The 25196-nt window shown below is 39.5% G+C and overlaps 1 protein-coding gene across 2 annotated transcripts in view; it reads right to left on the reverse strand.

The window, feature by feature from the left end:
- adgra2 (adhesion G protein-coupled receptor A2) overlaps positions 1–25196 on the reverse strand; it is a 108576-nt gene that overhangs the window by 40839 nt on the left and 42541 nt on the right. For both annotated transcript variants that reach the window (XM_056773405.1, XM_056773404.1), the window contains exon 2: positions 18532–18603. In XM_056773405.1, coding sequence (XP_056629383.1) covers positions 18532–18603 — 72 coding nt within the window. The remainder of the gene's footprint in view (positions 1–18531; positions 18604–25196) is intronic.

Consider the following 25196-nt stretch of genomic DNA (forward strand, 5'->3'; position numbering starts at 1 on the left):
CCATGTAATGGACACCACACATTTCTCAAAATACATATTTTTTGTTCAACAGAAATTAAATGACATGAGGGTCTGTATTCCTGCTATACAGAAACCTTTTCAGATTATTTTGGGACATATAAGACATCAGATGAATGACTTCTGTCATATATCCCTAAATTTGGAAAACTTTGCTTTTTGCCATAGATGAAGCTCCTCTCTCCAGCAAGTGGGTCAGCATCTCCACGTCGTAAGTATCGCTGGATATCCCTAATTTGGCTGTTTTTGTGTTGTCAATAAATCCAAATAGTCCATTTCTACACATGATTTTTTTGAGTGTCTTTAGACTAATAGTTATCCTGTGTTTGACACTTAAAATATAAAGGATCTCTTTATAAGGTAGACTCAAGTCAAAGTAATATTGAATTAAATCAAATCAGTCCATACCATATGATAAGGAATAAACAATCTGCGCTCAACAGTTTTAACACATAAGGGCAAACAGAGAGAGAGAAAGACAGAGTTACTAGACAGTATTCTGTACAATGTATTTAAACACTGGTTCCTTTTATTCATTTACATAATTGACCGCATTTGAGGAAAATAACAGCACTACTTGTTAAGAATGATAAATGAATAGTAGATGTTTCCAAAAATGTAAGGTTATGCAAAAAGACTAGACGGGTTCCGTACATTTCAATCCAAGCTGTAGCAAAAAAAAACGTTTAATAACAAAGGTAACTAATCACAAGTAACTTCACCGTCCACCTCCAGATCGCTTTCTAAAGTTGCGCGCCGCCACTAAGACTTCTTCATCTTCCAGGTCACGGACCTGTCGATCAAAATCTGACTAGCCAATGAGAGTAAAGCACTGTTAACTCCCGCCCAGGCGAGAGGTTTGTGCCAGAAGTCCGAACGTAACTTTTTGCAGTGTAAACGAAAAATAATGAAGCGCAAACGAAATCTCGGGCATCGTATTCATAAACAATGATTTTCGAAAAGGATATTTAGAAAACATTTGATGATGAATGCCGTTTGTTTGAACGTATGTTAAAAGTTTGCAATTGGAGTTAATTTTTTTCGTTTTCAAAGTGTATTTCTTCTTTCGTGTTGTTTATTTTTTTATTTTTATTTTTTATTTCGCGTTCGTACTTATTGGCACAAAAGGAATCCCATAGCGCCGCCTCATCATCTCATGACCAGGGCTTCATTCGCGCGATTCGCGCCGCAAGTAGGTCTATCGCGTCTTTGCACACTTAACATGTAAATCACTCGCGCCATTCGCGTTTGGTCTGAACACAACATAACGTTACTGTGAAATTACCACATCAAACGTGACGTGCTAACATGGATGCAAGCTTTGAAGCCGCCGGGTTGCTTCAGGGAAAATTTATTTTTATGAAGCTTCCTAATGGAAACATCGACAAGACTAAGGTTGTTTGCACCTTGTGCAATGCGGAATTGGTTTAAAAAAACTTTCTCTCAACAGGTAGTGGTCTAGCTTCAGTTGAAACCAGTAAATTTGTATTGGCACCTAATTTATTATGGCTCCTGTATGACATATCGCTTGTTGCTCCCTAACTCTTTGTAAGTCGCTTTGGATAAAAGTCTGCTATAAATGACTAAATGTAAATGTACTGTAGGCACACATATTCTGAATGCCTTCGGCAGAATTCAAATGAGCCATTTTAATCTAGATTAATCTAGATTAATTCCAAGGTTAATCTAGATTAAAAAAATAATCTATGGCCACCACTAATAAAAATACAATAAGACAACATGACAAGCTTCCAAGTTTTTTTTTTGCTATCCAATATTTCTTTTATTAAAAACATTAACTCAAATTTGACCTAAAATGGATACTTTCTTTAATATATTTAAATAAAGTCTGTGCTGTTGCTATTTACAGTAAATATTATGCTCAGAGAAAGAAATAGGATATACAGACACCCAACTCATTGCCTCCATGCAGTTAATTAATAAACCAGGGACCTATGAAATCCGTTTGATTTTTTTCCTAAATTCTGTATGATTTTTCCCAAATTCTATTTTTTTCGTTTTTATTTTTCTGTATTCTGTGTTTTCTTTTTTTGTGATGTACAACTATGTTAATATGAACCAGTATCTAACATCTTTTGTTTTTTTCTTTTGCTGTTTTAAGTCTACTTACATTTAATTACTAGTTTTGTACATGTTTAGTAGCAGGTTTGTTATGAGGTTAATCATTTAACAACCCAACAACTCATGATAACTGCCTTGAATATGATTTAAAATCTGTTGTACCAAGACATTTGTCTGTTCCCTTCTTGTTGCATCACTTTTTGGTTATATAGGCAGTTAGGACCAAAACTCTGATCTATGTTAAAGAAATGTGATTTTTTTGCTTGAAACCTAATCACGTTACATCTCATAACACAGCTAAAGTTTGTCAAGAGAAGTTTAAACAAGCCCACAGGACACACAGTTAAGCACAGTCCAAAATTATACTTATAAAGCAACGAATAAACTGTCTTTGGTGAATAAATTATACATCCTATCCAGTTGGCCGGTAACTTTATAAAGAATTGCAACCTAACACATGGTTTAAGTTAAACTGTAAGAACGACAGTCTAACCCTAGCTGATTTACAGTAAGTGAGATGACCGTCTACTACAGAAAGCATCTGTTGTGACTTTTACTTACTGTATGGGGAAAAGTTGTGCCTGAAGTTCTTTTCTCTCCAAAAGATCATGTGGCAACAGATGTGTTTCATCTTTTAAATTAGGCTATCAAATAAAAAACAAATAATAAATTATGTTAAGCCGTTTTGATATTAATTTGAACTACGATGCTGTGAGGAACATGACCTATGGTGTTTCCAACACATACTGAAAAGTGCAGTGTCTAGCTTAATAACAGAATTGTCACATGGGCAAAAAATACATTATAATTAAAAATAATACACAGACCAAAAAATGTATCTGTGGCAAAAAAAAATGTTAGACTTTCATAAAACATCGATACAAAAGATGCCTTGATTAGACAAGAGTCCCACATACACTTTGGGCCTGTCATAGAATATGGGCAAAATATTTTAAAATAATAATACTGTAATAAAATTAACACACTGAATTAGGCAAAAAAAATGTTGTTGTACTCGATAATCTATTTCATTATTCTGAATGTTGCTTTTAGTTCCAGGCAATCTACAGCAACTTGGCATATTACTGTAACAAATGTAGGGTGATGTCTGTATTATAGTGCATGTGTGAGTGGCTTTCTTGGATGGATGTGTGTTATATATGCCCTTGTTTATTTGTAGATGTAGGTGCAAGATGGTGTCTTGCATCGTTTCCTGTCCCTGCACAGGTTGTTTCTAGTTTATTTTACTGGTTTCCTTTCTCAAGTTTTAAAAACACGGCTTTTCCCAATCGGCCTATGAAGGATGGTGTAGAACTAACCCTGTACAACGTTCACTAACGCGCACATACACAACATGTTACACAATGGGGTCCTTATAACGCTGCCCTGAAATGTACATCGACCCACCCCAACCCAAACAGGAAATCTGGATCTGCCTGCTTTTTATTTTTCCAGCTCATTTCCTGCTTTCCCTCTCCTTCCTCAAATTATTGGAATAGCTGCCCTCCATCCAGTCCTTCCTGAGTCAATGGCAACCCCATTTATCATTTTTATTCAAGGAATGCTGTCTTATTTGAACAGAAAGAGTTGTGCAGACCCAACTAAATTCATGACAGCTGACTTCTAAAAGATCTTAAGTTACAGAAAATGGGGAGAAAATGAAGAGTCACTGAAATGTCAGACAAAAAAAAATCACACACAATCCATCATAATTTTCATGCATATATATCTAAAATTGATATGTAATAACTGGAACTTGAATTTCTAAATATAGTTAAGATTGTTATATTTTGCAAATTAAAAGATTCAGTTCAATTTAATGCGAAGATCAGACCATGCAACGATTCCAGGATGTGACTTTAGAAGAAACTTCACTAAACCTATATAAAAATAGTGTGCTTTATTTATGATCTACATTTCCGTGGTTAATGTTGATTATATATTTGCTCATTTGCCAATTGCAGAAGAAAGGGACAGTGCCAAGATAAACGCTGAAGCCTGGATTGTGGAAAATTGCTCAGACGTGAGCTAGAAATGTGCAGACTTCCAGAAATGCATATAAATTAGGCACATGGATTTGAAAATGACTATTTGTGTTTTAAGGATGTTCTTTCACTTGGCTTGGACTGTCATTATATAATATAAATATACAGTAATTTTCGTATGCAGGTTGCTTTTAGATGTGACTGATGTATCTTTTAACCGACTTTACATTGACCTCGGTGATATGGAATTCAACTATTCTTAACTTTAGAATAAACTGATGTAAGATCCCATACCAGGAAAAAAATGAATCTGCTGAATCACAAACTGTCGTTAATCCAAGCAGACATTTTTAAAAACTTCACCCAAAAATGTTTACTCACCTTCTAGTTGTTCCAAATCTGTGTAAGTTTGTTCTGATGAACACAGCAAAAAGATATTTGGAAGAATGCTTATAACCAAAGAGATCTTTGGGATTGACTCCCATAGTAGGAAAAAAATACTTTATCATATTTTTTTGTGCTGTTGAACACAAAAGAAGACATTTTGAAGTATGTAGGACAGCAAACAGTTCTGGGGCACTTTTGACTACCATTGTATTCTTTCCTACTATGGTAGTCAATGGGGAGCAAAATCTGTATGGTTATAAGCATTCTTCCAAATATCGTTCTCTGTGTTCATCAGAACAAATACATTTAAACAGATTTGAAACAACTCGAAGGTGAGTAAATGATGAATTTTCAATTTTGGGTGAAGTATTCCTTTAATAACAAATAAAGATGCAATGATCAGGCCACAGACCCACATATGAGCCAGGCCTAAAATTGTAATACAGAACTGAAGCTTTGTCACTAAGCCACGATGACCACAAAGAAACAGCTGTCTAACAGCACAGAGAACACAAAATATCAGTCAATGAATGGAAGACAATCACAAGCTATGTGTGAACACTGCTGCATGTGGGTGGACTTGAAGCAGATTTGAAACAGAGAAAAAATTAAAAGGATTTCTTGTGATTTTGAAGGAAGGAAACTTGAAAACTTTATACAAAAAGCACAACTCAATAAAGAAATCGAAAAAAGTCAAACGAGAAATCTTTTTAAAAAAGGCAAAACTGGAAAACATTTATAAATCCAATTGATCTTGTTACGTATTCAACTGTTATACTCAGTTCATTTTATGTATTTTTCTTAGTACAAAAGCAACAGCACAAATTTTTTTGTGCAACAGCACAAAAATAGATATTTGATTTATATTTGCCTAAGAAAAGCGGAGATGTTGAATCAAAAGAGCATGCAAGTCTTTCTCATTCAGTCAAATGAACAGCGAGTCTATGTTATTACAATGCCACAGTGTTTCTGTAGATCAACTGAAGAAATATGACGCTAACAAACTATAGGTCGTGGGTTCAATTTCCAGTAAAAACAGCCCTATAAAATACTTACCATGAATTTAAGTTGCCTTGAATAAAAGCATTGACCAAATAACTGTAAATACAAACATTAGTACACCCCAGTTCCACAGCCAAAATCTGCTACAGATGCAGATATCTAAATATTTCACGCACACTGTAACTCAAATTCATACTTTTTTAAGCATGTTACATTTTACACAAAAACAAGCAAAAATTAAAAAATAACGCTATGCGTTTTTGGAAAGTGAAAATGTACATAAATGTGAGTTGTGCAAACACATAACAGCTTTCATCTGCTCCATCTCATCGATTCCTTGGTGTGAACGTACACTCTATCGGTCCGTCCTGCTTTTCCTTTTCGTGAAAAGCCCAGACGCTATCGGATCCAGCTAGCAATATAAACACACCCACACCAGCACATATACACAGCCTCACAAACACACCCCTCGCCTTGAGTTTATCTAACAGTCACATCTGGTGTCTATCAGCTGTGGCAGTCTGCCCCCCTTCCTCCTCACACACTCCCCTCTGTTCTTCCTATCCGCGTTCCTTTAACACTTTCTTCCCCACATTGCTACTGGATACACAGGCCTGTGATATCTGAGCAACTAAATATTCAGCCCCTGAATATACAGCCATTTTATATACTGTATATCGCTTAAAAATAACAAGTATAAAAAAGTATATACAGTCTATACCGTGTGTATATATAGTGGAGGAGCTTATCAGGGAACATTTTAGGAATGATAATAGGTCATTGTGAAATTAAAAGTCATCTTATTTATTTTTGCAATGCACATTCCTGGTTTGTTTGTTTCATTTGAAATTAAATATGACAGTTTCCTACTTGGTAAAGTTCATGCCATAGAAAGTCAGACTTCCAACTTGGAAAAATGTGCGGATGTACCTAAAATTTGAGTTCCCTTTCTGTCAATCTCTCGACGTTGTGTCGAGAACGACAGATTGGGTTCGTCCTAGAGAACCAATCAACTCTGACTACTATAGAAAAGGCCAATGAAATTTGGCGAATGTATTTTGTTACATTCTACATTCGCCAAATTTCATTGGCCTTTTCTATAGTAGTCAGAGTTGATTGGTTCTCTAGGACGAACCCAATCTATTTAAAAGGAAGCCGGCGTGCAGCATTCATTTACCTTTTGTTCTTCAGAGCCTTCTTCTACATTGCCGGATCTACGATGTAGAGCAGCGGATCGTCCCTACCTGCAGCGACCTTCCCCTGGGCGTCTCCGGGGTTCCAGAGGTGCCAAAAGGCGGTGCCAACCTTCCCTCCGGGGACCCCCCGCGACATATGGTTAGCTCCGCCAGCCGACGAACCACCCCCCGTGGGAATGATGAAGCAGACCGTCCCCTTGGTCCGCCTGTCAAAGTCCCTGGGAGCTCGAGAGCTGCCCACACTGTCTCGGTGGCTAATGAGGGCGGTCCGTCTTGGTTACTCCATCCAGTTCCCGAGAGATTCTCCCAGGTTTTCGGGGCATTATCTCTCCCTCTGTCAGAGGCAGGGACGCCTCCATACTTCGGGTAGAGGTCACCACCCTTCCGGCGAGATGGGTATCGAGTCCATCCCTCAAAACCAAGATGTTCAGTGGGTTACAGCCCGCACTTCATCTTTCCCAAGAAAAACGGCGGGTTGCGCCCCATAGGTCTGAGCTCACGCAGAGGCGCATCCAGACATCTATCAGGTGTCAGGATTGGTTTCGTGGCAATCGACCTGTTCTCCCTTTCGGTCTGTCCCAGTCCCCACGGTCTTCACGAAGATCGTGGAAGCCGCCCTATCTCCCTGAGGGGAGGAAGGTGTACGGGTACTAAACTATCTAGACGACTGGCTTATCTAGCATCCTCTTTCTCGGTATGGAACTTAACTCTGTCAATGACGGCGCGACTGTCCGCAGCACGCGCCTTAGTCAGTGTTGAACTGCCTGGAACACTTCAGGCAGCCAACGGTCCCCCTGAAACAATTCAGAGGCTCCTGGGACACATGGCGTCCTCATGGCGCATGGTGATGACGCCCTTCTGCCGACGCACTCTAAACCCTTGGTCTTCCTTGACCTTTCTCTGAGAGGGGGTTCCCCTCGGGCAGGTTACGAGGCACGTCGTGGTGACGAAGGACGCTTCACTGCAGGGGTGGGGTGCAGTGTGCAACGGGCACGCAGTAGCGGGGGGCGAAACGGGCCCCCGTCTGCGCTGGCATATCAATTGCCTAGAGTTGTGGGCTGTGCTGCTTCTGCTGAGAAGGCTGCGGCCTCTAGTGCAGGGCCAGCACGTGCTGGTCCACCTGGACAGCACGACTACCGTAGTGTACATCAATCGCCAGGGTGGCGTACGCTCACGGCAGCTAACACGACTTACCCATAGCTCCTCTAGTGGAGTCAGCAGGTGATCCGCTCCCTGCGGGCCACACACATCCCAGGCGAACTGAACCAGACAGCCGACGCGCTCTCTTGTCAGTATACGCCTTGCGGAGAGTGGCGACTCCATCCCCGCGCAGTCCAGCTCATTTGGGTGCTGTTTAGACCTCTTTGCCTCTCACGACACCACGCATTGCCCGCTTTGGTACTCCCTTTCAGAGGCCCCCCTCGGCATGGATGCCCTTGCGCGGGATGGGCGTCCCCCCCAGGAGCCTCCTTGCACAGACACTGTGCAAGGTCAGGGAAGAGGAGCACCAAGTGTTATGGGTTACACCACACTGGTCTAACCGCACTTGGCTTCAGAGTTGATGCTCTGGACAGCGACTCCCCCTGAACCATTCCCCTGACAGAGGACCTGCTCTCTCAGGGGAAGGACACGTTCTGGCATCCCAGATCAGACCTCTGGAACACCCATGTCTGGTCTCTAGATGGGACGAGAAGATCCTGAGTTGGCTACTCCCCCTTTACGGCAGAGACCATCACCAAGGCTAGGGCCCCATCTACTAGGCGGTTACACGCCTCTAGACGGCGCCTCTTCCCATCCTGGTGTCTCTCTCTCAACGAGAAAGACCCACGGAGGTGCTTGGATCAGGATTGTGTTGTCCTTCTTACGAGACTGGAGACTAACATCTTCCCTCCACACTGAATGTGTATGTAGTCGCTATCGACTATCACTGGCAGTGAAGGCTTACTCCACACGGGGTATAGCCACCTCCGGGGCACTCGCCAGAAGCGCCTCCCTAGCAGACATCTGTAGAGCTGCGGGTTGGGCTACGCCCAAACACCTTCGAAAGGGTTAACAACCTGCGCATAAACCCCGTGTCAGCCCACGTCCTGCGTGGCGACATGTAACACTGGCATCCGGGGGGGCGTATGCCTTTGAAAGCACCTTCCCACGCTCCAAGAGGTTGGGTCAGTGTGCTTTCTACCTTTTTTCTTACCCAAACACATGGCTAAGAAACTGGTACCTCAAAAACCTTCCTTCTTACCCAAACACTGGATAAGAACAGGCATTGTATCCATCACTAAGCAAGCACCCCCTGGAGGTTGGCTGGGCAGAGCAGCCTTCCCCCTTAGGCCGGGACACCATATGACCTATCACAGATATCTCTAACCGGACCTAGTGCTACCGGACGTCTGTAACACCCCCTCCATGGTCTGTTCCGTCTGATGAATCCTCAAGAGAATGGTTCCCACTCCTGGAAACCCATGAGCTTCCCCAGGTGGACCTTCACCTCTCGGTTAACTACTCAGTCCGCAAGTTCCATGCATTCTCCTCCAAGGACGAGACCATACCTATATCCACCATATTCCTCCCCACGGGTAGGAGGTGGCCTCTGCAGCGCATCCCTAATTAAGGAAGTTGCGCTTACCCGTGTAAACCCGAGCCGGACGGCCTCTCGCCAGTAGAGAGCTAAGGCCTCCGTTCGTGAAAGGTTACCAGTCAGGGCTGTACCCATCTTTCCCCAAGAAAGCTCTGGAACCCCCCGACCACCACACTGGAAGGTTACAGTTTTGCGAAAGCATCGAGCTGACACGCCCAGGCCTGTTACCGTGGCTTCGCTAGAGATTGTGACGCAATACAGCATTGTGGCATTTTCCATAGGCAACCCCATCTGTCGTTCTCGACACAACGTCTCGTTCCCTCCATCAGGGAACTGAGGTTACATACGTAACCAAGACGTCCTCAAGATATTTTCAATATAATACTCAATATACAATGTGATATGCTGCTTCATTTCAATGTCTCCCAAATGCATTTGCTGGACAGTTTGTGAAATAACGGCATGTTTATAACTAATTGGGTGACATATCCTTATTTATAGGTCTTATATTCATAATCCTTTGCAGACAAAATGCTGCTATAAATGTATAGTCAACGTTGTAATCAGTGTACAAAATGTGATTATATGCAAAATTCATGCAAGTATATTTGCTGTTGTCTGTCCCACTAAAATCCATTCAAATAGGTTGACAGCACGGATTCGTATGAACCATGAACCACCTGACCACACACCAGCTAGATCTAGTGGCGTAACTGTTTTTCAACGGCTCTGGTAAGACCCAAACACACTCTCTGCCTCCCTACAATTGCATTTTAAGTGTGATTCGTATTCCAAATCAAAGACAAATGCAAAATAAACAAAATTGAAGATGATTTTCACGTGCAGTGAAAAGATGATTTTGTGATAGCACTAGTTAAAAGAAAGTATCACAATACTCTCTTGTTAAATCAATGCAGGATTTGTTGGACTTGTAATCACATAAATTAATTGAATCCACATCTGTCTTGGTCAGGCTGTTTATTAGCGGAAAGATGGTGAAATTCACTGCCACTACCCTTAGGATTTTATAAGAGTGACCAACAAACACAGACACACACGCACACACACACCCACACACACACTGTGCTCCCTCGCTGGCTAAGGTCATGTGGTTACCTCCATTGGAAACAATGTTAATCATAACTCCAAAGACAACATCATGAACACTATGTTACATTAGACGGAGTGGGTCGGTTCACCATCCTCGCATTCTCTCTTGAGTCTTGAGACGCGCTTCAGGCTCTGAGGGACTGGAAAAACTGCTATGTTTTCTCTGCATAATTTCTTTGGATGGAACGTATGGCTTGAAAGTATACTAGGTTACAGTGGATCTGTTCCAAGCCTAGCTAGCGGCCTACCTAGACGGTACTCATAAGCAGTTGGATGTGGTTCTGACAGAAAGGCTTTTCCAAAAGGTGGGGAGCCTGGCATGTTTCTCTCTCTCTCTCTCCCTCTCCCTCCCTCTCTCTCTCATTATTCTAATTACCTCTGCTCAAATCAGTACCGGACGGGCTGCTGTGATCTGTTCACACACTTTTTAGTGTTGACGCTCATTAGCAGGGTCCAACCTCATTAGAAGATCTTTGTGTGTATACATGTCTATGGGGCAATGTGCCGTTTTGAGGAAAAACAGAGGGTTGGCTGTCCGTGTCAGGGTTCAGGTGAAATTGCTTTTTTCATTCATACTATACAGTATCTTGTGTGCTTGTAAAGCTTTCCTGTAGCTCAGTGGTAAGAGAATTGCGTTAATTCAATCCCAGGGGATCGCACATACATAAGTATAAATGAATAGGTTAATGCAATGTAAGTCGCTTTGGATAGCAGCTTCTGTCAAATGCGTAAGTGTAAATGCTTGTGAATGTGTGAACAAAAGCCAGGACAATACAACGACCAGACACATGTGTCCTTCTAAAAGCTGTACAGCTGCTGTATTCTATAAGGGTATAAAACAAACATTGCTAAACGTCGCTCTCATTGGGTGGTTTGGCGAGCTATGAAGGACTTCTTTTCTTTGAGGAGGTCTGCTTTAATGAAAGGGAGAACTGTGAGAGGAGCTACCAGGGAACCAGTGCTGGACTCTCCTCCTGCCTTTCAGCAATACTGTCCTGCACGGCTGGTTTCATATAGCGGTGAGATGAAGAGAATTATAAAAAAAAATCAATATTTCATATATTTCAATATGTCTAGAGAGTAATCTTACTGACTGTGTGACACCTGAAAGATGTGTGATGTAAAAGTAGGTGCAGCATTTTAATGCAGAAATCTTTTATAGAGTTGCACTTAGGGCTGGGCTATGAAACGATATCGATATTTATCGACGGTACAACATTGTCGAAATCAATATTTAAAAAAATTCGATATAGCGCTAGATAATTTCCTTAAAATGTGCGCGCCCGTAACGTCCGAAGATCTTAAACAGCCTGTAAGATATTTTGTTACTCAAGCGTGCTACGATTGACAATCAAACAACCAATAAGATCTAATTTGCCGGGTTGCGTCTCAGTTTGGTTGCGTCATCGCCATGTTGACATTAGAACACGTGCAAGATGAGTGCTGTGCCTGCCGTCAGCGAGGAAATTGTGAACTAAAAGGGAAATGTCAGATCGCCAGTGTGGCAGTTTTTTTATTTATTTTCTTCCGACCAACATCAGAAGAACGTAGTGTGTTAGCGATGTAAAAAAAACGTCCCGGCTAAGCAAGAAAACACAAGCAATTTATTCCACCATCTAAACTGCTGCCAACCTTCTACCTCAAGTCAACAAACAACCCACAAGCAGTCCACGATGGAGAGGTACTCGGTAACAATGCCATATGATAAATCTTCAAAGCGATATAATGACATAACCCATGCAATAGTGTACTTCATTGCAAAAGAAATGCTGCCGTTCAGCATGGTTGAGAAGTCAGGCTTTTGTTTACTGTTCTAAAAGTTTGTTGGTATTACTTATTACAGATGCTGTTGTTGATCTACCTCAAAGTTTGCCTTGATTGTTCCATGTTTACATTAAATTGAAGTGAACACATTTTGTAACATTTTAAGTTCAAAGTTAAAGTTTTTTTACTGCTAAAACTAATTTTCTTTGCTGTATGCCTTTATAATGTGGGTCAGTTCAAATACAGTGGTCAAATACTAACTGTTCTACTCGTCATTTTTACTTTAAAAAAAGGTCAATAATTATCGATATCGAATGATATGAAGCATCATATCGTTGATATGTTTTTTAGCCATATCGCCCAGCCCTAGTTGCACTTACATAATTTCTGAATTAAGACAAAAAAAATAACTCATGCTTTTTATAGCTCAATCTGGAAAATAAGATGCTTCTTTGTTTGGAATAATCAGAATTTCCATTATAAGAGCATAAAAGGGAATTATGTTGTGTGGTTATGCACCTGTAAATGAAGCAAATTGTTTAAAAGTTTAATCTTCCAACTAGGATTAGGTGCTTCGAGACCATGTTTTTCACGTATCATTTCCCTCTGATTTTTGGCGGGTTAGTTATGGTTAGGGTTGGGGTTTGGTGTGTGTTTAGGTTTAATTTAGAAAAATGTTGTCCTTAGGTCAACAAAATATGTTGTCCTGAGGACATCAACCAATTGGCAAAATCCGGTCGAGCGCCAAACGACTGGCTGAAGGCAGAAATATACTTTGAATGAATTTAGTTATTCGTTTGGGGATAGAACAAAGCTTGAAAAGGCCTAGCATTTAGATACTGTTTTCCTGGCAGACCCAGGGCAGACAGACTGGCTGATGACAACAGAGGAGGGGGGAGAGGGAGGTTGGGTAGGACCTTCTTCGAGGGTTAAGAGGTGGTGTTGGCTGACGATGGGCGGGAACAGCGGGGACTTGGGAGAGCTGGGCGGGACCAGCGGAGACTTGGGAGAGCTGGGCGGGACCAGCGGGGACTTGGGAGAGCTGGGCGGTACCAGCGGGGACTTGGGAGAGCTGGAAGGGATCAGCAGCGACTTGGGAGAGCTGGGCGGGACCAGTGGGATTTGGAAGAGCAGGGCGGGACCAGCGGGACATGGAAGAGCTTACACGCCAGATCTAAAAAGTGCCTGGTGTGGTCCTTCAGCAAACGGTCTCCCTGCTCCAGGCAGATGAGCTTGGTAGGGAAAGCCATCCGGGAGCGTGGAAAAACAAAAAACGTTCATTTAGGTCGGTTGTTCTGTTACAGTATGTCAATATCCACAAGACGCACTACAATTGTGTATAATCCAAGAGGTTTTTAATAAATCCAACGGAACACGAACACACATAACACAAATTATAACCAAGAATGAACTGAGGAAACATGGGGTTTAAATACGTGGGGAATATGGAGAACATAATCAGACTAAATAGAAACAAGTGCAAGATTAATTATCACATAATGAACTCAGGCAAAGGAACACACAATTCAAAAGCAAAAACAGACTAAAACTGTGACACTTGTTTCTTCAGGCGTGGTTTAGATTGATTTATTTTTTACACAAACCCATATTAAAACTACAAACCATATTACAAAGTTAATGCCGTTTAACTTAACTCAACACATTTACATTTAGTCATTTGGCAGACGCTTTGGAAAGCGACTTACAGTGCACTTATTACAGGGACAATCCCCCTGGAGCAACATGGAGTAAAGTGTCTTGCTCAAGGACACACTGGTGGTGGCTGCTGGGCTCGAACCAGCAACCTTTGATTTACCAGTTCAGTGGTTTAACCCACTAGACCACCATCTCCCAGACACCTCATCGCCATTCTTTTCCTTTCATACTTTTCATGACTATAGAAAACATAATTTGTTGCAACAAAAAATCAACGCTTCCATGAAATTTCTTTCCAGGAATAATGTCTTTCCCAAATTTGTTCTGGAGCTCCACAATCCAGTGTATTCATGTTTCTTGTATCTTGGTGTTTTTAAATGTTGTTCCATGTCTGACCTCCATGAAACAAAAAAATCCGGAAAAGATTGCCATGAGCCATGATGGATAACAATTTTTTTAATCGATGTCACACTAGTTTGTTCTTAGATTTCATCCGAAGTATATTGAGGCCTTATCTTCTGTATAATGACATGTCTTTACAGCCATCATCTATTTTTTTCCAAAAGCCAAGGCTATTGTCAAGCAACAACATCTAGGCTAGATGTGACAAACTAAGGTCTTCTTTGACAGCCTTGCTATCTTATCCCACACATTGGTTTTTAAATGGCATAAGATTATTGCTCAATTATATTACTGTCAGGACCACTTTCATCAAATCTTTTAACAACAGCGATATTTAAACTTGGCATAATAAAACTGTTCTGGGAAATCTCTTGTATTTACATTCACATTTACATTTAGGCATTTGGCAGACACTTTTATCCTAAGCAACTTACATTGCTTTATCCTATACATTTTACATAGGTATTTGCAATCCCCTGGGATCGAACCCACACAATGCTCTTACCACTGAGCTACAGGAAAGCTACAATGATTTGTGATTTACAAAAGTAATATTAATACTTCAAGCATTCAATCTAAAAGAGGATTAATACCTGTAAAAAAGGGAAAAATCATTCAAACTTATAATGCTATTTAATTCAATTGACCCAATGGATGCAATCAGATGTGGAGAAATGGAGTTGGGTTCTGAACGTGGCACGAGTTTACAGTGATGAGGAGCTACGAAAGGCAGCTTAAAAAGGACATAGTCTAGTATGTGTTGTATCAATGTTGGTTGACATTGATTAGCTGCACATGATGTTATTGGCTGATGTAAGCTTGATTTACGTGACCTGCCGGAACTGACGCTATGCTTAATATCATCTTCAGATAATCAAATATGTAAATGCTAAAAAACCTTATATTATAAGGCAGTGCAATCCAGCACTAAATTTAAAATGAGTCTGAAACCCAAATTAAACCAAACAACACCTTGTTTATCTTTGTATTGTCCTGTTCTGTGTGCTTTTACAGAAACATATGTCTTAAGACCAGAGATCAAGAGATATTTACACAATATTTAGAGCCTTGAAGCCACGCCAAAATAATTTGAGTGAGATGTCCATAATAGGATGCAAAGCACCCAACACATAAAAGAGAGAGAGAGACACAGCCAGACAAAATAGTCATAGAGGTAAAGTTTTTTCCTTTTGTAATATCAATAACACATGTGTCATGATAAAAATGCTTTGACATCACTTTTAGTAAAATATTGCTGGAAACTGGAAGAAAGTTGGAGTTTATGTATTTATCAAGAGTCTGATACATCTGTTATTAATACTTGTACAGTATAAAAACATTCATATTAAAAATAATAAGTTTTTGCTTTTGAGAAACAGAGAAAGAGTGGTGACCTGCGAACATACTGACTGCTTGACAAAGCGCAAAGATAAGATACACTCGCACAAGCACGCTACACTACATACACAGCCTGAAAACTGGAAACAATGAACAGAGATGCGTGCACGCTCACAAATGCACACCAAACTCTTGCATCAAAACAAGAATAAACAGTGCAACAATGGAGAAATACACTATAACACACTATGCACACACATCACACAAGCCTGTCACTCCGCAGGAGGTTGAGACCCAGGGCATGCTGGAAAATTTGTTGTCACAAATTATACAATCAACTCGGATCATGTTCTCAAGATTGAATTCATTTAATATTTAATCAAAAAATCTGTATTTCTAAAGGATTTTTTTCTTGTTTTTTTTTATTTACCCGACCCCAAGACGGGTTTCAGATATTTGTTTTATGATTCATTTGTAAATTTAATGTCTCTCATACAATCATTTTAACTTGCATATATGGATTAAGGTTTAAGTTTATGACTCTGGTAATATGGTTACTGTGTCATTAAAGAAAATAATAACTTTTATTACTATAATATTAAAGACATATAATATCAACGTATCTTTTCAGTCTTTAGTCATTTAAATGTTATATTCGTCCAGAGAAACACCGACTCTCCTTTTCGGTTTAACCCCAGTCGCAGGTACGAATGCCTGTTTGTGGGCACGGGTTCAGTTTCTCTGCTCTTTGACCTCCGGTTTTCCTTTGGGGTCTCATATGCACTTGCAAAAACAAGCAAATCAGATCCTTTTACCCCAAAATAACACCTACACACAGAGAACAGCCCTGTCTTACACACACATGGCTAATCACTGCACATGTGTACACACTGATGACATCACATACGGCCAAATGTAATCAGACGCATGCTCATGGACCCATATGCAAAACGCAAAAAGTCAAAAGTTATTTTCAATCTTATCTTAGCAATGAGAATGTTCTTTCAAACATAAATGCAGTGCGTTAAAACAAATGATCAACAGTGAATATAATAAATAATTTTAACTTATAATGTGTTGTGGTTACAAGTATTCACAAATAATTATAAGTAACACACTCACATGAAGTGAAGTGTTGCCGAAGAAAACGGCTACGTTATGTTCAGTGTTACATGACAATACTGCAGGTCAACCAGCAACTTAAAACACCACATATTTCTTTCTCCCACAATCCCTGGCAGACTCCCCTCTCCTCTGCATCGTCTGTTATCTCACCAGACAGTTTTTCACAGCAAGATATATGAAGGTGTAATGAGACTCATTCCTCTAGAGTTTTGTGATAGCCACTCTTACTGACTCGACCTCCCTACTGTAACGTCAGCCTGTAAATGATTTCCTGTGCTAAAGGACAAATGGCTACAGATTTCATCCATAGAGTTAAACTGTTGTTCTCTAAACATGGAATTTTTTCTCAAACCACTATTTCAGACCAAATTTCACATGACCCTTAAGTGTAAACAGTTTAAAGTGTTGGGTTATATATTTTGCTATGGCAAATACTGTATCTTTGTATCTTATTTCAGAGTAATAGTTCACCCAAAAACAAAAATGCTGTTATCATTTACTCACCCTTTCTTCTGCAGAAGTCAAAAGAAGATTTTTTGAAGAATGTTGGTAAGCAAAACCGTTGGTCCACATTGACTTCTACTGTATGAACACAAAACCGATGTCAATGGGGACCAAAGATTTTTCATTACCAACATTCTTCAAAGTATCTTCTTTTGTGTTTTGCAGAAGAAAGTCATACAGGTTTAAAATGTCAAGAGGGTTAGTAAATGATGACAGAATTTTTGTTTTTGGGTAAACTACCCCATTCATGGAGCAAGGATCAATGTTTAGGGCATCCAGCCAACACTTCACTTTATTACATGTTGATTACACAACAAATAGCCAAAACTGTAGAGTAGATGATTAGTTTGAAAATACATATTTTTACTGATAAACCAATGAAAAACATCAGGAAAGAAACCGACATTGCTTTTCTCTTAAAGAGTAACTATTACAATGTCCTTAAAATTACATGTCATGCAGTGTGTAATGTTGCTGTGTGTAAATGGAAAGCAGTCTGCCAAGTTGTAAAGCCGAAAATGAGTGAATTGGCTTTGGAAAAAAGGAGTCAACTTTAAATCATGTGATCTAGTCGTCTGTCATTCTAAATTCAGTTCCGGGTGAAATTTGTGTCACTCGGTGTAATGACAGCCTACTTTCCATTAGCGACACTCCATGCGTTAGACCATCACAGCAGACTAGACTATCTGACCAATCAGATCAGAGTAGGCTGGGAGAAAGGAGGGGATTAGACGGATTAATTGACGAACTAATCATTTAAGAGTCAGTCAAGACGTAAGGTAATAATAACTGCCTATTATTAGAAAATTTTAGTTTTTAACACCGTGTATGTACAGTACGTAAACTTGTTGTTGGAAACTACATAAACCAAAGTAGGACCTTAAAAGTCACCAAATGCATACCCTTAATAGCTGGTTGACCAAAAACTGACAGCATTGCAGCCACCACGCACATGACCACCTTGGTCACACTAGCTCTTTAGTGCCACTGAGGATCATAGATATGCATGCAAATGTGGCAGACCAGAAACGCAGGCTCATATAAGTCTCAACATTTGCATTTCTCTGTGTCCTGAAGGTCAAGTTTGGTGAATTATGAATTGTGAATGACCAATAATAGATTGATACATTCTAATGTGACATTTTCAGTTTAAGGAAACACTGAAAACTGCTTTATTCATCAATACCAAAATACCAAAAACAACAGTAACAGTTTAATTAAATCCAAATCCATGTTTGTCAGTTTTTATTAATGGTCGCTGCTTATAATTGTGCATTTTAAAGTCGTGCGACCGTAGCATCAGTTATATCTATGCTCGTGACTGTTGAAGAACATCTGGCAATCCCTAATAATAAAGAAGCTGTTGAGAAAGAGGTTTACTTACATTTTCTCGAGGGAGTACAAGCCAGCGAAGGAGCCATTTTTCAGAACACGAATGCGGTTGTTGCTTAGATTTCTGTAAAAATGAAAGAAAGACAAAAACACATGGGTCAGCTTGATGACAGGCACTGAACAAACATTCACAGACAGCGACGTGATATGAAATCCACTCATGCATTCAAAGAAAACAGTCCCACCACACATGCTGTCATAAAGACTCACTAACACACCTGCTGAACCAAGACACACACACTCATGTCCAAAAAATCAAATCAAATCTACAGTAAACACCCCGACACAAACATGCTTATGTGACCAGAGGATCTCAAATGCACATGTTCTTGCCATCTTTTGCATTTGCAGCCTATAAACCTCACAATTTCAAGGAAAATACTATAAAAGGGGTCCATACTGTATGTTGCACACTGTTTTGAGACAAAGAAATCATGGATGCGCCTTCATCCATACATTTACATTTACATTTAGGCATTTGAAAGACGCTTTCGCTTTTATCCAAAGCGACTTACATTGCTTCATCCTATATATTTAACATGTATTTGCGATTCCCTGGGATCGACCCACAACCTTGCGTTGTTAACACAATGCTCTTACCACTGAGCTACAGGAAAGCTTACAGCTTACAGTATATGGGGTATTGCATATAGTACAATGTGTAAGAAACCGTGCCCCGAGTAAAAGAACCGGCCAAAACACAAGTTCGGGGAACCAACAGCCACTGCAGCATCAACATCATAGCGGGCTGTTTCCAATTAATCCTCACAGTTTAATGGAGGGTTGGAGGAGGAGAAACAAGCGAGGGCACATGGAAGAGGGGGGAAGGAAGTGATAATCTTGATAATCACATTGGATACATTTTTACATCAAAAGGAAGTCAGGGTCCACATCAAACGCACGCCCGGCTCTTTGCCACAACAATTATCCATTTTGCCATTGGGTAATAGGCCTCAAACCAGCAAGCGTCTTATCAGAGAAGGGAAAAAACAGAGAAAGGAAGAGTAAAAGAGCAGGTCAGAGTTTGGATAGTACATGGTACACTATTTAAAAAAGGTGCTTAAAAGATTCTTCACATTGATGCCATTGAAGAACCATTTTTAGTTCCACAAAGAACCATTCAGCCAAAGGTTCTTTAAAGAACCCTCTTTTACTTACTTAAGTAATGCAAATAACCTTTTTTCGCTACAAAGAACCTTTTGTGAAACAGAAAGGTTCTTCAGATGTTAAAGGTTCTTTATGTAACCAAAAGGTTCTTCTATGGCAACGAAGAACCTTTTGAAGCACCATTTCTTAAGATTGTATGGCTAAAGTTTGGTAATAAAACAGGTTTGGATTTAGTTTGCAGTAAAACATTGACTAGCAAAAACACAAATATAAGTAACTGAAAGGATATGGTATAATTTAAAACAGTACATAACAAGAAGCTGTTTGTTACAGAGATTCTAACACACTTAGGAGGTCTTGTTGGGCAAACGCAAAATGCCTTTTCAACAAAGTTGTGACTTTTCCATTTATTGGAGTTTTCAACAAGTATCAAATTGTTATTAGTCTTGCAATAGGTGATAGCTACCGCAATACGTTTCACAAACGCTAAATACAATTCACAGACGACAACTGTGCACAAATATTTCTAAAGTTTAAAATATTAAAAAGGTAAAAAATCTGCTTCTTGTAGGTCTGTATGTATATGCGATTAATTCGATTAATTAATCGCCATACCATGTAATTAATAAGATTAAGAAATTTAATCGCTTGACAGCACTATCAAACCATTTAGCTAGTAATTTAATTAAAGAGGACAATTCAAGTGCTCCAAAACTGAGTCTCCGGCTTTTGACTCAAAATGAATGAAAATGACAACTGGCCTTTGTTAGGTTAATACTAACGTTGATTACCTCAAACCATAACCAACTGCTGTCACCACACTTTCTCAGGACGTAAAGAGGATAAGGAGGCTGAGAACTGGAACACGGTCAGCCATCAAGATGTTCAAATAGCATTTCAACCCCGTTCTACAGTACCCCGCCCAATGCTCGGCTTATGCACATAAACCGTGAGCTAACTGAAGCCAGACATGAGATAAAAGAGGAAGACCAGACATATCTGTTGCATAATTCAACACAGAGAGTCAAGAGATATCTCTGGCCACAACACAAACTGTTTAATTGGAGCCAGAGACTATAGAGCTATAGATAGTAATGAATGTTTTCTCAAGAAGAAACCATATCATTTAGAAAGTTGAGGTTACGTATCACGTAAGGTCTTGGGTTGCTGAAGGTTGCTTGAGTATTGTGTGAGTGTGTTTTGTATGTATCTTTGTACAGTGTCATTAATAAATCACTAATTTATATCTTTCAAAGTGTTGTGACTTGGTAGATTTTACATTTTAGTGAAGTATTTATTTAAATAAATAATAATAATTAAAGGTCCAGTGTATGAAATTTAGCGGCATCTAGCGGTGTGGTTGTGAATTTACTAAACGCGTTCTGTAGAGCAGTTTGTCCATTTAGGGCTACTGTAGAAACATGGTGAATTCCATCCAAGGGGACATGGGGTGTATGTAGATAGAAATAGCTCATTCTAAGGTAAGAAAAACAACACTTCATTATGTGAGGTCTTTAGAAACCTCTGAAGACATAGTTATGTATATTATATTGCATTTCTGTTAATAGATCCTTCAAAAAACCACACACAGAAATTTTAGCAATCATAAGTGTGCCTCTTTAAATGCACAAAATGTTCACGTTCCTAAAAAAATCATCATACTTCAATAACAGTTTTGATCTTACACTGCTTTTTTGTTTAAAGCAAATTTCGAAAAGCTAGTTTGTGTTTAAGAGAACAAACGGTATGAGACAGCTGGCTGGAATCCATACACACTGACAGCCGCACACAAAAAAACACACAACGACAAACATGCACGCACACATGAGAATTTAAAGAGGCCTGCTCTGTAAACAATCTAAAACATGCGGTGCTCCCGTTCGGCTAAACAGGAAGTGGAGAAAATGAGCTGTTTATACAGAGCTTGGCTAACTGAGGTCAGAGGTCAACCCGCGAGGGCTTCCTGCTCTGCTGTGTGATGGACAGACCACAGAGAAAGAACAGGTGGACAGCAGAATAAGGGGAAGAGATAAGCAGGATATGAGAAGAGGTAAATAAGCAGGAAGAGGAAAAAGGAATGATAATAAAGTTACAAAATAAGCATCATGTTAAGAGAGAGAGAGAGCGAGAGAGAGAGAGAGAGAGAGAGAGAGAGAGAGAGAGAGAGAGAGATTAAGTAACAATTAAACTTGTGTAGAGATTGCATCGTGTATAAGAAGTCACTTCAAGTTTTCTTTCAGAAAATATCAAAAGAAAATAAACACTGTAGACCTAATAATGTGTTGTTCATGTAATTTTAGAAAGATTATGCCTTTTAATTGAATTATCAGATCAGTTTACAAGTTGTCATCCTGTCATTACAGTAATTACATCATGAGTTTAATCCAGCAGAAAATTGCAAATTCTAGCAATATTCTAATACAAAGCTTTCAATCAAAAGGACTTCTAACGGCTAATCGCACTGATCCAACAAACACTAACATTATAAATTGTCATTGACATTGATCCAATAAATGTCAACATATGTTTCAGAGGTATCACTTTTTTGTTTGTTGGATCAATGAGTTTAAAATGACTTTTGAAAAAATGAATTGTTGCTGTTGTTAGTGTTACTAAACCCATCCTTGTTCACAGTACATAAAGAATGCAAGTAACTACATTAACGTAACTTAACTATGTTAATTATACTAAAAATTTTGTACTGTCGGCTTTACTTAACAATGTTTGACTTGTCAATTTAACATTATTTAGTAAAACGCAAATCCCTATAATATTGGACCTATTAAGTTTCCTTAATATAAACAAGTTAATTCAACAAGACTGGTTGAGGGGGATTTTCTGTTCCGAGCATGCTTTGCCTAAGACTGCATTTAGGCAGTAAATTTATTTTAAGTGTTTTTCAGGAGAGATAAAGACTTGTTTGTGCTTAATGTTCATTTATCTTGTTTCTTGCAAACACAACACTTCCATAATAGAAATCCTCTTAGGGTTAAGGCTGCATTAGTTAGATCAACCAGAACCAATAACACTTCCAAGAACAACTGATGGACCCGCTGACTTGACACGTCTTCACTACAAAATTTCAAATGCTTTTAGATTATTAATGATAATCTTAAATCTATTAATTACCTTATTACTACGTTTATTCATTTTTATTTAGTCTTGTTGTGCAAGCACTGTTGAGCTTGTGCAGAGAAAGCAGCTTTTGCCAGAGGGGAATTGGAATCCCCTGGTTGGGCCTGGGTTCTCCTGAGTTTTTTTCACGATTGGAGTTTTGGGTTCCTTGCCCCCTTTGCAAACTGTTTTGCACTATTTGCCTGGATGGGAGGGCTGCTTCAGAATTTTTAAGTTTTGCATAATTAATATTGCATATAGAAATTTATATTTATTATTTATGTTTAATATTTGACCTGTGTTTCACTCTCCTTTATCTTAAATGTGTGCTTTCACCGTGCGTGCATGCGTGCATGTGTGCGCGTGCTTGTCTGTGTCTATGTCTACAGTCATGGCCAAGTATTTCTCACAGAAAAGTTTTGCTATACACATGTTTATTCCCTTTGTGTGTATTTGAACAAATTTTTTTTACATAATGTTACACAAAACTCCACAAATGGGCTGGACAAAATTATTGTCACCCTTTCAAAATTATGGATAAATAAGATTGTTTCAAGCATGTGATGCTCCTTTAAACTCACCTGGGGCAAGTAACAGGTGCGGGCAATATATATAAAATCACACCTGAAAGCAGATAAAAAGGAGAGAAGTTGACTTAGTCTTTGCATTGTGTGTCTGTGTGTGCCACACTAAGCATGGACCACAGAAAGAGGAGAAGAGAACTGTCTGAGGACTTGAGAACCAAAATTGTGGAAAAATATCAACAATCTCAAGGTTACAAGTCCATCTCCAGAGATCTAGATGTTCCTTTGTTCACAGTGCGCAACATTATCAAGAAGTTTGCAACCCATGACACATAGCTAATCTCCCTGAACGTGGACGGAAGAGAAAAATTTATGAAAGGTTGCAACGCAGGATAGTCCGGATGGTGGATAAGCAGCCCCAAACAAGGTCCAAAGAAATTCAAGCTGTCCTGCAGGCTCAGGGTGTATCAGTGTCAGCGCGAACTATCCGTCGACATTTAATTGCCAAAATGTACTTGAGTAAGCCAAAATCCTTCTGGGAAAATGTCTTGTGGACAGATGAGACCAAGTTAGAGCTTTTTGGTAATACACGTCATTCTACTGTTTACCGAAAACGGAATGATGCCTACAAAGAAAAGAACACAGTATCCTACAGTCAAAAATGGTGGAGGTTCAAAGATGTTTTGGGGTTGTTTTGTTTCCTCTGGCACTGGGTGCCTTGACTGTGTGCAAGGCATCATGAAATCTGAGGATTACCAAAGGATTTTCTATCGCAATGTAGAGCCCAGAGTCATAAAGCTGGGTTTGCGTCCAAGATCGTGGGTCTTCCAGCAGGACAAAGACCCCAAACATACATCAAAAAGCACTCAGAAATGGATGGCTACAAAGCGCTGGAGAGTTCTGAAGTGGCCAGCAATGAGTCCAGATCTAAATCCCATTGAACACCTGTGGAGAGATCTTAAAATTGCTTTTGGGAAAAGGTGCCCTTCCAATATGAGAGACCTGGAGCAGTTTGTAAAGGAAGAGTGGTCCAAAATTCCGGATGAGAGGTGTAAGAAGTTTATTGATGGTTATAGGAAGCGATTGATTTCAGCTATTTGTTCAAAAGGGTGTGCAACCAAATATTAAGTAAAGGGTGCCAATAATTTTGTCCAGCCCATTTTTGGACTTTTGTGTGACATTTTCAAATTTGCTTTTTTCCCTCCTTTTTTTTTTTGTTCCAATACACACAATGGGAATAAACCTGTGTATAGCAAAACATGTGTTATTGCAATACTATTCTGTGAGAAATACTTGATTTTCTGGAAACATTTCAGGGGTGCCAACAATTTTTGCCATGACTATATGTGTGTTAGTACTAGTGGTGGGCATAGATTTTTTTAATCTAGATTAATTTTGGAATTAATCTAGATTAAAATGGCTCATTTGAATTCTGCCGAGGGCATTCAGAATATGTGTGCTACCCAAATAATGACTAAAAGTAAGTCTTTGAGAACGGTTGTCTCAAGCCAGGTGGCGCACTCAAGCCAGGTGGCACATTAGACCAGGGGCTCATCTCCTGTTTCCAAAATGCATCACAAACTGCTTGAGAAAGCTGTTCTACTATGATAATTGGTGATGAAAATAAATTATGTTCAATAAGATGTACTTGTGTTTACTTCCGCATTAGTTAAGGGATACTTTGCGTTTAGGTGGTACTTGAGACTGGAAGAGCTCCTACAGTACATTTACATTTAGTCATTTAGCAGACGCTTTTATCCAAAGCAATTTACAAAGAGTTAAGGAGCAACAAGCGATATGTCACACAGGAGCCATAATACATTAGGTGCCAATACAAATTTACTGATTTCAACTAAAGCTAGACCACTACCTGTTGAGAGAAAGTTTTTTATTTTTAAACCAATTCCGCATT

This window comes from Triplophysa dalaica, chromosome 18 (assembly GCF_015846415.1).
Source record: "Triplophysa dalaica isolate WHDGS20190420 chromosome 18, ASM1584641v1, whole genome shotgun sequence".
Lineage (NCBI taxonomy): Eukaryota > Metazoa > Chordata > Actinopteri > Cypriniformes > Nemacheilidae > Triplophysa > Triplophysa dalaica.